The sequence below is a fragment of the Glandiceps talaboti genome, chromosome 10 (genome assembly GCF_964340395.1).
Source record: "Glandiceps talaboti chromosome 10, keGlaTala1.1, whole genome shotgun sequence".
Lineage (NCBI taxonomy): Eukaryota > Metazoa > Hemichordata > Enteropneusta > Spengelidae > Glandiceps > Glandiceps talaboti.
The window spans coordinates 24,270,312-24,283,425 of record NC_135558.1 but is presented as its reverse complement, the minus strand read 5'-3'; the positions used below and the strand labels follow the sequence as shown (position 1 = coordinate 24,283,425).

The following is a 13,114-nucleotide window of genomic DNA, read 5'->3' as shown; positions in this document are numbered from 1 at the left end:
TAGAAAGTTTACATACTTTATGGTAAGCATGATACCGCTCTATACTTTGATTCTCGTTTACGTCGGCAATACCCTTTAGGGACGATATCAAAATCAAACACACCGTAATTACGCATCCTCACGAGTAGCGACGAGTTGCGCCTAGTAGCTCTGATGTACTACGGTGAATATTCATAAGTCTTGACACATATTCATGTACTTTAGGTTGTAGACAATAAAAAGTAAACACCTATTGTCCGTTCATGAGCCGAAACTACGATCATTTACGTGTAGTCTTCATTGTGAAAAAAATCACAGTTCGTTATTTAGTCTGCTTTTACACATGCTTTGTGAGACGATGGACCAGGCGTAACATTCCATTGAAACAATGGACCTTACCTGTCAAAAGATTGGCCATTTCCTAACCCCGACATTAATATTATGGAGCCTTCAAGACCCAAGAAATGTTCAGAGGTACCCCAATCCCTCAAATTCAACAAAAGTAGAAACGCATATATGCAGAAAAGCACAGAAACAGAATCAAAGACCCCAAACTGTGACTGGAATTGACATGTTTGTATTTTGCTGGGGAGTCTGATGCGCCCTCAACGATGAGTCTCTGTATCCTGGGCCGCGGGCCCATATCATGCAATGGCGGCATTTTGTAGAAGGCTCAGATGCTGTCAACACGAACTAGTATTTAGACGCCTGCTGCCGATTTCACCTCAAAATGTCAGACGGAGGGTGAGTAAATAAATATAATGTTCAACCTTTGATTCAGATATGTTTCTAACTTTCCTATCCTATCCATGCGTACATGTGTATCACCGTCATTGACGTCACGTATTGTCGCCAAGTACTACTAGTAAATAGTCGGTGCATTTTTCCCTGATAGTGCACTTCACCTGTGCTGAGTAACTTATTGATTTCATGCATGGATGAGAAAGTAGCCTAAACATTATTCTTTTCTTTTTTTGACAGGATCAATCTGAAATGAAATACACAGGCTAAGACAAGAAGAGGTACAGAAGTGGTCGACGGGCACGGACAGTGCATTGAGTAGCTAGATACTGACGCCGTCCGGTACACGAGTAAATGATTCCAAACTTATCTGAATTACTATGTTTTCACAGGGACTTATCATTTCATAAATAAAATATTGTTTTGTGTATTTATAAGATAGTTTTAACTTTTGTTAATAAATCATCGATCATGTATAATACAACCAGACAATTGAGTTGATAAAATATTTGGATCCCATCCCATGTTGCATTCAGTTATGTGCTTTCTACTCTGTTGTAGTAGAAATGTCATGTTTGTTATTAGTCTCCGCCGGACGGGGACTTATGGATTGGGTTCCGTCTGTCCGTGCGTCCGTCCATCCGTCCGTCTCAGGTTACGTAACAATCCCCAAAACTTTACTGGATCATGTTTTGCCTCTAATACTGTTTTATTTCTGCTTCTCTTAAAATAAAAAATTTCTTTCGTGGACAGATAGCTTTGAAATTATTCTTAGCAGCTCTATATAAGAACAAATCATTTCCATTATTCGAAAGTCTAAATTTATTAAAAAGTCTATATTTTTCATTCTTGACTCTACAGTCTTTGTCCCACCATACTGGTTGAGTTCGATCACGATTTCTTAGTATATTAGATGATTCATTCCCGACGCTGCATAATCAATGGTCAGTGGTATGGTCAGTCTCTGAACTAATATTTCTTCTTCTTTTTTCTCTTTAATGAACTAACATTTCCATTCTGTGAAACCTCTGGAGGGGTGCACAGCCCCTCAAAGTTAGACTTTCTGGGAAAATGAAAATCACCAATTTGACCCAATTTACACGACATTTTGACCTACACTGACAACCAACTTAACCATTTGGCAGCCCATGAGGGTGAATCTCTCCCATACCTGAAATCGGCTATACTGACCACCAACTTGACCATTTGGCAGCCCATGAGGGTGAATCTCTCCCATACCTGAAATCGGCTATACTGACCACCAACTTAACCATTTGGCAGCCCATGATGGTGAATCTCTCCCATACCTGAAATCGGCTATACTGACCACCAACTTAACCATTTGGCAGCCCATGAGGGTGAATCTCTCCCATACCTGAAATCGACTATACTGACCACCAACTTGACCTGATTAGGGTTAATGTGTCCATACCAATATTCTGATATCAGACAAAGCTGCATGTCTAGTCCAACTGACTTTTCTCATATGGCAGTATCTTATACTATATATAGTTATTATCTAGGTCTATTTTCCCCTTTGATTAGTGCTGGGGATTGTGTCTTGAAATGCGGAAGACTTGTTACAATAGTGAAAAAGTGGATGATAAGCCTAGATATAGGTAATGTCAGATAAATGTAAAAAGTAGATTTATCTCTTTGTAGACACATACATACAGAAAGCAAAGAAACAGTATCTGGATGCAAGGTCACGGCGACATGTTAACGTACTCAACAGTGAACTTCAAGATGTGCAGAGGATAATGGTACAAAATATAGATGATGTGTTAGCAAGAGGCGTAGCTTTGTCAGGTGAGATTAATTAGTCCCCGCCGGACGAAGTCTGGGACGGGGACTTATGGATTGGGTTCTGTCTGTCCGTGCGTCCGTCCGTCCATCCGTCCGTTTGTCCGTCCGTCCGTCCAGAGCCGTTTCTTGGAGATGCCTGGACCGATTTTTTTCAAACTTGGTCCAGGGGCAACATACAATGACATACATATGCACGTCAATTTGTTTCATGATACGATCCAATATGGCTGCCTGGCCGCCATTTTGTTTTCGAATTTTCTGTGTACAAAGCCATAAATCAGACATGCTTGAACAGGTCCCCCACCCAATACCCAACCCATCCTTTATTGTTGAATGGTTTATTCCATCATGTCATCTTGAAGAGTTGGCATGTCCCATGTCCAACAAGGAGACACAACATGAGTAGGCATGTTCCATGTCCAACGAGCAGACACAACATATCTAAGTCTGTTTGATTTAGGTTCACAAGTGTTGTTGCGTGATCAGAGTAGTGATATCAAGAAAATGACAACATAAACTGCCAGTTCCTTAAAACCCAATCATAGCGGGGACTGTCATTCTCAATGACTTGTTCTAAAGTAGCATTGTCAGGTGAGATTTATTTTGAAGTCAACATTCCAGGAAAGTCTTCGAAAGTGTTTGATTTTCAAAACCACTCCTGGAGGTCCTGGAAAATACATTCACAATTATGCAAATTGCTGTCCAATTAATTCCTATTGAATTACTATTTGTTGTCATTAGTCCCCGCGGACGAAGTCCGAAACAGGGACTTATGGATTGGGTTCCGTCTGTCCGTCCGTCCGTCCGTCCGTCCGTCCGTCCGCAGCTGTTTCTTGGAGATGCCTGGACTGATTTTTTTCAAACTTGGTGCAGGGGCAACATACTATGGCATACATATTCACGTCAATTTGTTTTATGATACGATCCAATATGGCCGCCTAGCAACCATTTTGTTTGCGAATTTTCCCTGTCTTGAGCCATAACTCAGACATGCTTTAACAGATCTCATTTAAAGTTGGTATTAGGACAGTGTTCTATGACATACATGTGCATATTCATTGTTGTCATGATACGATCCAATATGGCCGCCTAGCAGCCATTTTGTTTGCGAATTTTCATGTCCAAAGCCATAACTCAGACATGCTTGAACAGATCTCATTCAAAGTTGGCATTAGGACAGTGTTCTATGACATACATGTGCATATCCATTTTCATTGTGATACGATCCAATATGGCTGCCTGGTAGCCATTTTGTTTGTGAATTTTCATGTCCAAAGCCATAACTCAGACATGCTTGAACAGATCTCATTCAAAGTTGGTATTAGGACAGTGTTCTATGACATACATGTGTATATCCATTTTCGTTGTGATACGATCCAATATGGCTGCCTGGCAGCCATTTTGTTTGTGAATTTTCCATGTCCAAAGCCATAACTCAGACATGCTTAAACAGATCTCATTCAAAGTTGGTATTAGGACAGTGTTCTATGACATACATGTGCATATCCATTTTCGTTGTGATACGATCCAATATGGCTGCCTGGCAGCCATTTTGTTTGTGAATTTTCATGTCCAAAGCCATAACTCAGACATGCTTGAACAGATCTCATTCAAAGTTGGTATTAGGACAGTGTTCTATGACATACATGTGTATATCCATTTTCGTTGTGATACGATCCAATATGGCTGCCTGGCAGCCATTTTGTTTGTGAATTTTCCATGTCCAAAGCCATAACTCAGACATGCTTAAACAGATCTCATTCAAAGTTGGTATTAGGACAGTGTTCTATGACATACATGTGCATATCCATTTTCGTTGTGATACGATCCAATATGGCTCCCTGGCAGCCATTTTGATTGCGAATTTTCATGTCCAAAGCCATAATTCAGACTCCATTTTCATCGTGATATGATCCCCCATACCCAACCAATCCTTTATTGTTGGAGGCATATTCCATGTCCAACAAGCACACACAACATATCTAAGTCTGTTTGTTTTAGGTTCACAAATGTTGTTGCGTGATCAGAGTAGTGATAATTCCTTAAAACCCAATTATAGCGGGGACTATGTCATTCTCAATGACTTGTTGTATACAAAGTTTGTGTTGGTAAAGAAGTCGAAAAACTCATGTCAGAATTAGTGTACATGTATAAGTGTAGTGAGTGGATTAGAAGTCTTGATGTTTACCAAATGCCATGGTGCCAATCGAACAAATTTTATTTGTATAATACACCTAGATTGTAAATTTCAATTTTTCAGGTCACTTTGCTCCCAATAGTATTTACATGAAAAGTAAAATAACCATCTGTTAATACTAATAGCCTGATATCAACCTGATGTTAGCCAGGTGTTAGCGTGATGTCATTCTGATGTTAGCCTAATGTCAACCAGGGGCGCGTTCGGTAGACAAAGCGCCCGCGGACGTTTCAAAACGTTTTGTTCCCGAACGACATAATTGTCATAGTTTTTCGCGGGCGACATGGGACGAAGGAAGGCGGAAGAGTGAGGTGACTCGCCAAAAGCCAAGATGGCGGCCACGAATTCTCACTTCATCGGCGAACTTGAGTTTTTGTGTAGGATTACTTAGTGAACATTAGTTTTGATTCAGCACTGCAAAAAAGTTCATGGAATTGGTCATTTACAATTGGCAAAGGTATTTAGAAATATGAATACCCGTCGGGATAATGGTACGGTCGATTTGACGTACATCGAGTGATGCAAGATAAACTTGGGGTCAGGTCACAGGTCAAAGATCACTTCGTTAGTGTAAAAATAGTGTATGCATACATAACAGGCCTTTTTTAGGCATTCTAGCATCCTGACAGTACTGCAAAGGTGTGATTTAACTATGTGCATTGTCTTTTCAATGATGAGTGCTGAATGTACACAAAATGCGACAATCTTCTGTTTGAATGTGCCGCCATCTTTTGTTTTTCACGCACAACATGCAAGATACAGTTCGGCGCAGGGCCAGGGTGCCCTGGCCAGACAATGACAAAACGTCTTGACTACCGAACATGCCCCTGATGTTAGCAAGGTGTTAGCCTCTTACCGCACATTTGTATTAGATTGTTAGTTGTTGTAAGAACTAACATTTGAAGTTTAAAACTAACTCTTATATTTTATTCTTTTTTGCAGTTCTTGATGACAAAGCCAGTAATTTATCCAGTTTATCAAAGAAGTACAAACAAGATGCCAAATATTTGAACCTGCGATCAACGCATGCAAAAATTGCTGCCATTGTTGTTGTCATTATTATGTTACTTGTATACATAAGATACTGGTGGTTTTAGCCATGGACTTTCTACCAAAAAATCACAACAATTTACTTTAACCAGAGTAAAGTTAGAGAGATTTCCAAGGCATATCTAGATCATACATGTAATTCAAACTTTATTCACAATTGTGTTGGTGGAATAGTGTATATGTAAATCATAATAAAGTTTACCTAAGTTTTAGCAAAAACATACAATTGTTTTGTGATGATATTTAGTCCTCCAAAGGAACAACTATGACAAAGAGGTCTGTCCATGCATCTGTAATACATCATTTCTCAGACATGCAATATCCAATTTCATACATGACACCAAGGTGACATCACATGAGACACATGTACTTTTGGTTCACAGTATATGCACAGTTGTCAAATGGCAGCCTTATTTGAAGTTAAAATCAATATCATTGCATAACTGACAATAGAGACTCCTTTCTAGTGTCTACCCCATATTATCAGGTACAAGCTGTGTTTTAAGGGACGGTCAGTTTCTCGGGGGGGGGGGGAGATTTTGCCATTGGACAGACAATAAGTCACTGACCCCCACCCCAACATCTGTAAAAACAAAAACAGGTGCCCCCCCCCCCCCCCCTCCATCACTTAATTCTAAAACATGATGACCCACCCCCATATATTCACATAACAAGTATTTTTTGATCGTGACTGCTTGACTGTCTCACAAATACTTTACAAGATCCTGGGATAGCACTATCACATAATTATTGACAACACAGGGTATATATATTCAAAATGGAGTTGAATAGCATCTAGACCGTGAAAGCTAGGGGAAAGCTTGAAAAGGAATATGTGCACCTCATGGAGGTTATAAGGGGTCTCCCCCTAGAAGCCCTGGGGCTTTTGAGACTAGACACTTTAAGGCAATACAAGACAGTACCAACATGTAAAAAGCAACTATACTTACAAATGTAGGTTTTGTATTCTTATAGCCGTTTTTAGGCTATTCAGACACTTGGGCAATAATTTCCAAGCTTCACAAGACAGCACCAACATGTAAAAAGCAACTTGACAGGGTTGTAAAGTTTAATAGCATCTTGACAGTAAGAGGTAGGGGGAAGAGCTTTAGACTAGGATAAACTACATGTATGTCCACCTCTTGGGGTGGGGAGGTGTCTTGAAGCCCATTTTTAGGCTAGTACAACACGTTTAGGCAATAAATTCCAAGAAGACAGCACCATCAAGTATCACAAACTATTATTTATAACTTACATACTTACATAGAGTGTAAATATGTTCTTAATCATTATAGTAAAGGTCGGCACATCTAATGGTAGTATCATTGGTAAGGGAGATTTGGAGTTTTAAGGCAATTTTTTGACTATCTTGGTAAACATTTCACATCTTAAAAGACAATATCATCACAATTTAGCATAAGGTGAAAATTCATAAGAAAAGTTTAATACCATTATGAAAGTAAAAAGGATGGTACATCTGATTGTTGGTTAAATGCATGAGTGACCTCAGGGGGTGAGGGAGTCCTAAGGGCCTCCCCTAGCAGATCTGCATGATTTTTTGTTCAATTAAGGCAATTGTTAGGTTATTCATAGCCTTTGAGGTAATATTTCAAAGCTTCAAAATTTTTTGACGCCTAAGTTAATGTAACATTGGTACAGTGGCATTAATATTGCCTGTACAGTCAGAACGCAGGGGGGTCTACGCACATTAACATTTAAATTTGCGTGTGACCCGTATTATAGAATTTCTCATAAAATAATCAAAATGTATTACTTTTCACATGAATAAAGGATATGATTCGAAAAATTGTGAACTTATACATGTGTTAATGTATGATTTCACATGTTTCATACCGAGTGAAAATGAGAATCCGATGTCAAAGTACCACGGTTGCCGACAGTGTCAACATGATATTGTCATTGGTAAACTTTCGCATCCAAAAACAAATTCCGTGTTGACTTCATATCAGAGAGGCCCTCTTTGAAACCATGTAGTTGTTTATTAATGTCACTGTTTAGGACGAAAGTGTTAATCGATTGGGGCTACGTAAATTCTGCTAAATACTTGATCTAAAAGCATGATATTTGACCTGAAAGCACCCCCAACGATGACCTTTAAGTGTTTCTTACGTTTCTTCAACAGTCATTGCATGTTCAGATATTCACTTTCTTTTTCTCTTTACATCGTCGTGGGCGACTTTTATTACCATTTCTTTATTGTTGCTCAATCTTCTCTTTTCATACCACAAGTTTTATGAACAATACTACTTGAAACGGGACATACTATTTGATTTATTCAACATTGTAATTCAATGGACACATTAGAAGAATTACTATTTAAAGGGAAAATTGGGTGATGTATATATGTACAAAATTATTTGTGTGCATGTTTATAATTTGTAGTAGGAATAGGATAGTGTATCTTAGAATTCCTTGTCAATATAATATACAAAATACACATTTTAAAAATATAAACAACTTTTATTTATTAAATCTCATACATTTAGAAATCATGGTCATGTACACATCTCTTTACTTTGAATACTAGTATTGCTCCATAATGCAATGTTTTTGAAAAACATGCTTTAGTAAATAAGTTATATACTTATTTTAGGACATATTTATTTTCATTTCTTCAACTTCCATGTAACATGGATTCAATGTCTAAAGATCTCGGGGGGAAATGTCAAGATACATCATATGCATTAATTTATGTGTTAGTTAAATCTCTCCCTTCTAAAAATTGAAGTGTCACTAAATCATTACCCTTTGAGTGGTATCACTCTTATTATTCATCTACAATTCAGGATGTCATAATATTTAAGAAACTACAAAATGTTATAACATGTAAATTTATCACAAACTCTGTTGCACAACAGCAACCATTACAAATCAAAACATGTACTTTCTAAGCAACTCTATTCTTAATTCTTCCTTAATTATCCAATACTAATTTTTGATTGTCAAAATTCCATCCTTAACGTGCCAATAGCTGCAGAGTAATTGTCTACCCGTGCCCATTTTACTTCATGAATATGAAAATAAATGTGTTGTTCTACGTTGGTACTGAACTGGAATCAAGGAGTCTTGTCAAAGTTAGTACACAGAAAACACATTGTAACAATAAGGTTCTTTCCTGAAAAACATATACAGGTTATAGCAGATCTTAAAATCCAGCTTCTAAATATATCTTCATCAGTGTTTATATGATGGTTTTGTCAAGGTATGCCAATATCCTAGGAATAGTATCACAGGATGGTTCATTCAGCCCATACATTAAGTTGGTGACCCTTGAACACCCCAAGGGTCCTCTATAGAACTGATTCACATCACTATTATCAAGTTCAACTTTATTTGGTGAAGCACTAACTTCCTGAATTCATACTCTGCTGGAAAAAGAATCAAGTTGCTCCATGGTCTGATTTAGACTATTGTCTTATTGTTTACTCCTGTGTATTCTACATAGGCAACACCTAAACATTGTTCTAAACCTGTATTTAAGTTATCATGTCCAACAATATAATATCACTACCTACAAACCTGATAACTTCTGCTAGGCTGAATGTACGTGACATATTCTACCATACTTTTACTGGCTTTGATTGATATGGCTCCACTGTAGGTGGTAGTTAAATCTGGGTTTTAAAAAAAAAATCAGCTCCACATGGATAACTACAGCAACAACACCTCGCTAACCTACATTACAAGGCTAAGTACAGTAACACCTAGCTAACCTACAATACAAGGCTAAGTACAGTAACACCAAGCTAACCTACAATACAAGGCTAAGTACACTCACTATACTAGGCTAAGTACAGTAACACCTAGCTAACCTACAATACAAGGCTAAGTACAGTAACACCAAGCTAACCTACAATACAAGGCTAAGTACACTCACTATACTAGGCTAAGTACAGTAACACCTAGCTAACCTACAATACAAGGCTAAGTACACTCACTATACTAGGCTAACTACAGTAACACCAAGCTAACCTACAATACAAGGCTAAGTACACTCACTATACTAGGCTAACTATAGTAACACCTAGCTAACCTACAATACAAGGCTAAGTACACTCACTATACTAGGCTAACTACAGTGACACCAAGCTAACCTACAATACAAAGCTAAGTACACTCACTATACTAGGCCAACTACAGTAACACCTAGCTAACCTACAATACATGGCTAAGTACACTCACTATACTAGGCTAACTACAGTAACACCTAGCTAACCTACAATACAAGGCTAAGTACACTCACTATACTAGGCTAACTATAGTAACACCTAGCTAACCTACAATACAAGGCTAAGTACACTCACTATACTAGGCCAACTACAGTAACACCTAGCTAACCTACAATACAAGGCTAAGTACACTCACTATACTAGGCTAACTACAGTAACACCTAGCTAACCTACAATACAAGGCTAAGTACACTCACTATACTAGGCTAACTATAGTAACACCTAGCTAACCTACAATACAAGGCTAAGTACACTCACTATACTAGGCTAACTATAGTAACACCTAGCTAACCTACAATACAAGGCTAAGTACACTCACTATACTAGGCTAACTATAGTAACACCTAGCTAACCTACAATACAAGGCTAAGTACACTCACTATACTAGGCTAACTACAGTGACACCTAGCTAACCTACAATACAAGGCTAAGTACACTCACTATACTAGGCTAACTACAGTAACACCTAGCTAACCTACAATACAAGGCTAAGTACACTCACTATACTAGGCTAACTACAGTGACACCAAGCTAACCTACAATACAAGGCTAAGTACACTCACTAAACTAGGCTAACTACAGTGACACCTAGCTAACCTACAATACAAGGCTAAGTACACTCACTATACTAGGCTAACTACAGTGACACCTAGCTAACCTACAATACAAGGCTAAGTACACTCACTATACTAGGCTAACTACAGTGACACCTAGCTAACCTACAATACAAGGCTAAGTACACTCACCATACTAGGCTAACTACAGTGACACCAAGCTAACCTACAATACAAGGCTAAGTACACTCACTATACTAGGCTAACTACAGTAACACCAAGCTAACCTACAATACAAGGCTAAGTACACTCACTATACTAGGCTAACTACAGTAACACCAAGCTAACCTACAATACAAGGCTAAGTACACTCACTATACTAGGCTAACTACAGTAACACCAAGCTAACCTACAATACAAGGCTAAGTACACTCACTATACTAGGCTAACTACAGTAACACCAAGCTAACCTACAATACAAGGCTAAGTACACTCACTATACTAGACTAACTATAGTAACACCAAGCTAACCTACAATACAAGGCTAAGTACACTCACTATACTAGGCTAACTACAGTGACACCTAGCTAACCTACAATACAAGGCTAAGTACACTCACTATACTAGACTAAATATAGTAACACCTAGCTAACCTACAATACAAGGCTAAGTACACTCACTATACTAGGCTAACTACAGTGACACCTAGCTAACCTACAATACAAGGCTAAGTACACTCACTATACTAGGCTAACTACAGTGACACCTAGCTAACCTACAATACAAGGCTAAGTACACTCACTATACTAGGCTAACTACAGTAACACCTAGCTAACCTACAATACAAGGCTAAGTACACTCACTATACTAGGCTAACTACAGTAACACCTAGCTAACCTACAATACAAGGCTAAGTACACTCACTATACTAGGCTAACTACAGTAACACCTAGCTAACCTACAATACAAGGCTAAGTACACTCACTATACTAGGCTAACTACAGTAACACCTAGCTAACCTACAATACAAGGCTAAGTACACTCACTATACTAGGCTAACTACAGTAACACCTAGCTAACCTACAATACAAGGCTAAGTACACTCACTATACTAGGCTAACTACAGTAACACCTAGCTAACCTACAATACAAGGCTAAGTACACTCACTATACTAGGCTAACTACAGTAACACCAAGCTAACCTACAATACAAGGCTAAGTACACTCACTATACTAGGCTAACTACAGTGACACCTAGCTAACCTACAATACAAGGCTAAGTACACTCACTATACTAGGCTAACTACAGTAACACCTAGCTAACCTACAATACAAGGCTAAGTACACTCACTATACTAGGCTAACTACAGTGACACCTAGCTAACCTACAATACAAGGCTAAGTACACTCACTATACTAGGCTAACTACAGTAACACCTAGCTAACCTACAATACAAGGCTAAGTACACTCACTATACTAGGCTAACTACAGTAACTAACATGCTAATACCAGGCTGATTACATTCATACTACTAGGACAGTCAAAATCCCAGAATGATTCGGTGATTACAGACTTGGATTTCTTATAGAGCTAGCAGCATTCGAAATGGAACTTCCAATGTCTAGTACAATCAGATCTGAAAGTACCATGTCTGCCCATTTCATGTGTATCTTTTAGAAGTATATATGTTGATCAGTTAAATTACACCATTATGTGAGTTTTGTGTCCATTAAAGTTTAAAGTTTATTCATTTTCTAAAGTGCCTTTTCTATTTATTAATATTCAAAAGCGCTGTACATAAAATAGATTTAAAAGCATGGTAAAACAATATAATAAAGCTAAAAAAAAAAAAATTGGTTACAATAATTACAAAAAGGCTAAAATGACTATCTAGTAAAAGACACATGGTAATACATCGATACAGTTTATAATATTGTTTAAACAGATGTGTTTTAAGTTCACCTTTAAAAAGTCCAATGTCAGTGATCAGCTTTAGTTCTCCAGGAATTGAGGTCCATAGCTTTGGTCCGCAAATGGTAAGCGCTCTGTCATTTAGTGTATTATATGATCGAGGTACAACAAGATTTTGACTACAGTTGTTACGTAAATTGTAACGAGAATTGTTGGTACGTGTGAATGAATCCTGGCTATACAAAGGTGCTTTACCATTCAAAGCCTTTAAAACTAGTAAAATTACTTTAAAATCAACTCTTGCCTTGACAGGCAGCCAGTGAAGCTCAATAAGAGATTGTATTATTCCATCATACTTTCTCAAACCTTTTACAACTCGTGCAGCATTATTTTGTACTCGCTGCAATCTGTCAAACAAATACTGTGGCATTCCATACAATATGGAGTTTGCATAATCAAGATGAGAACTGACTAGAGAATGGACCAATCTTTCACAAGCTTTCTGATTCAGATATGTACGGATACAACTGAGATTGTATAAGTTACGATTGACTTTCTTACATATATGGTTAACATGACGAACCATCGATAGATTTGAATCTAACCAGCCTCCCAGATTGCGGAC

The 13,114-nt window shown here is 38.0% G+C and overlaps 1 protein-coding gene across 1 annotated transcript in view; it reads left to right on the top strand.

The window, feature by feature from the left end:
• The window catches only part of LOC144441112 (vesicle-trafficking protein SEC22b-like), a 43,503-nt gene extending 37,538 nt beyond the window's left edge, over positions 1-5,965 (top strand). The window contains exons 4-5 of the mRNA XM_078130642.1: positions 2,383-2,529; positions 5,666-5,965. Coding sequence (XP_077986768.1) covers positions 2,383-2,529; positions 5,666-5,820 — 302 coding nt within the window. The 3' untranslated portion in view covers positions 5,821-5,965. The remainder of the gene's footprint in view (positions 1-2,382; positions 2,530-5,665) is intronic.
• Positions 5,966-13,114: the final 7,149 nt, after the last annotated feature.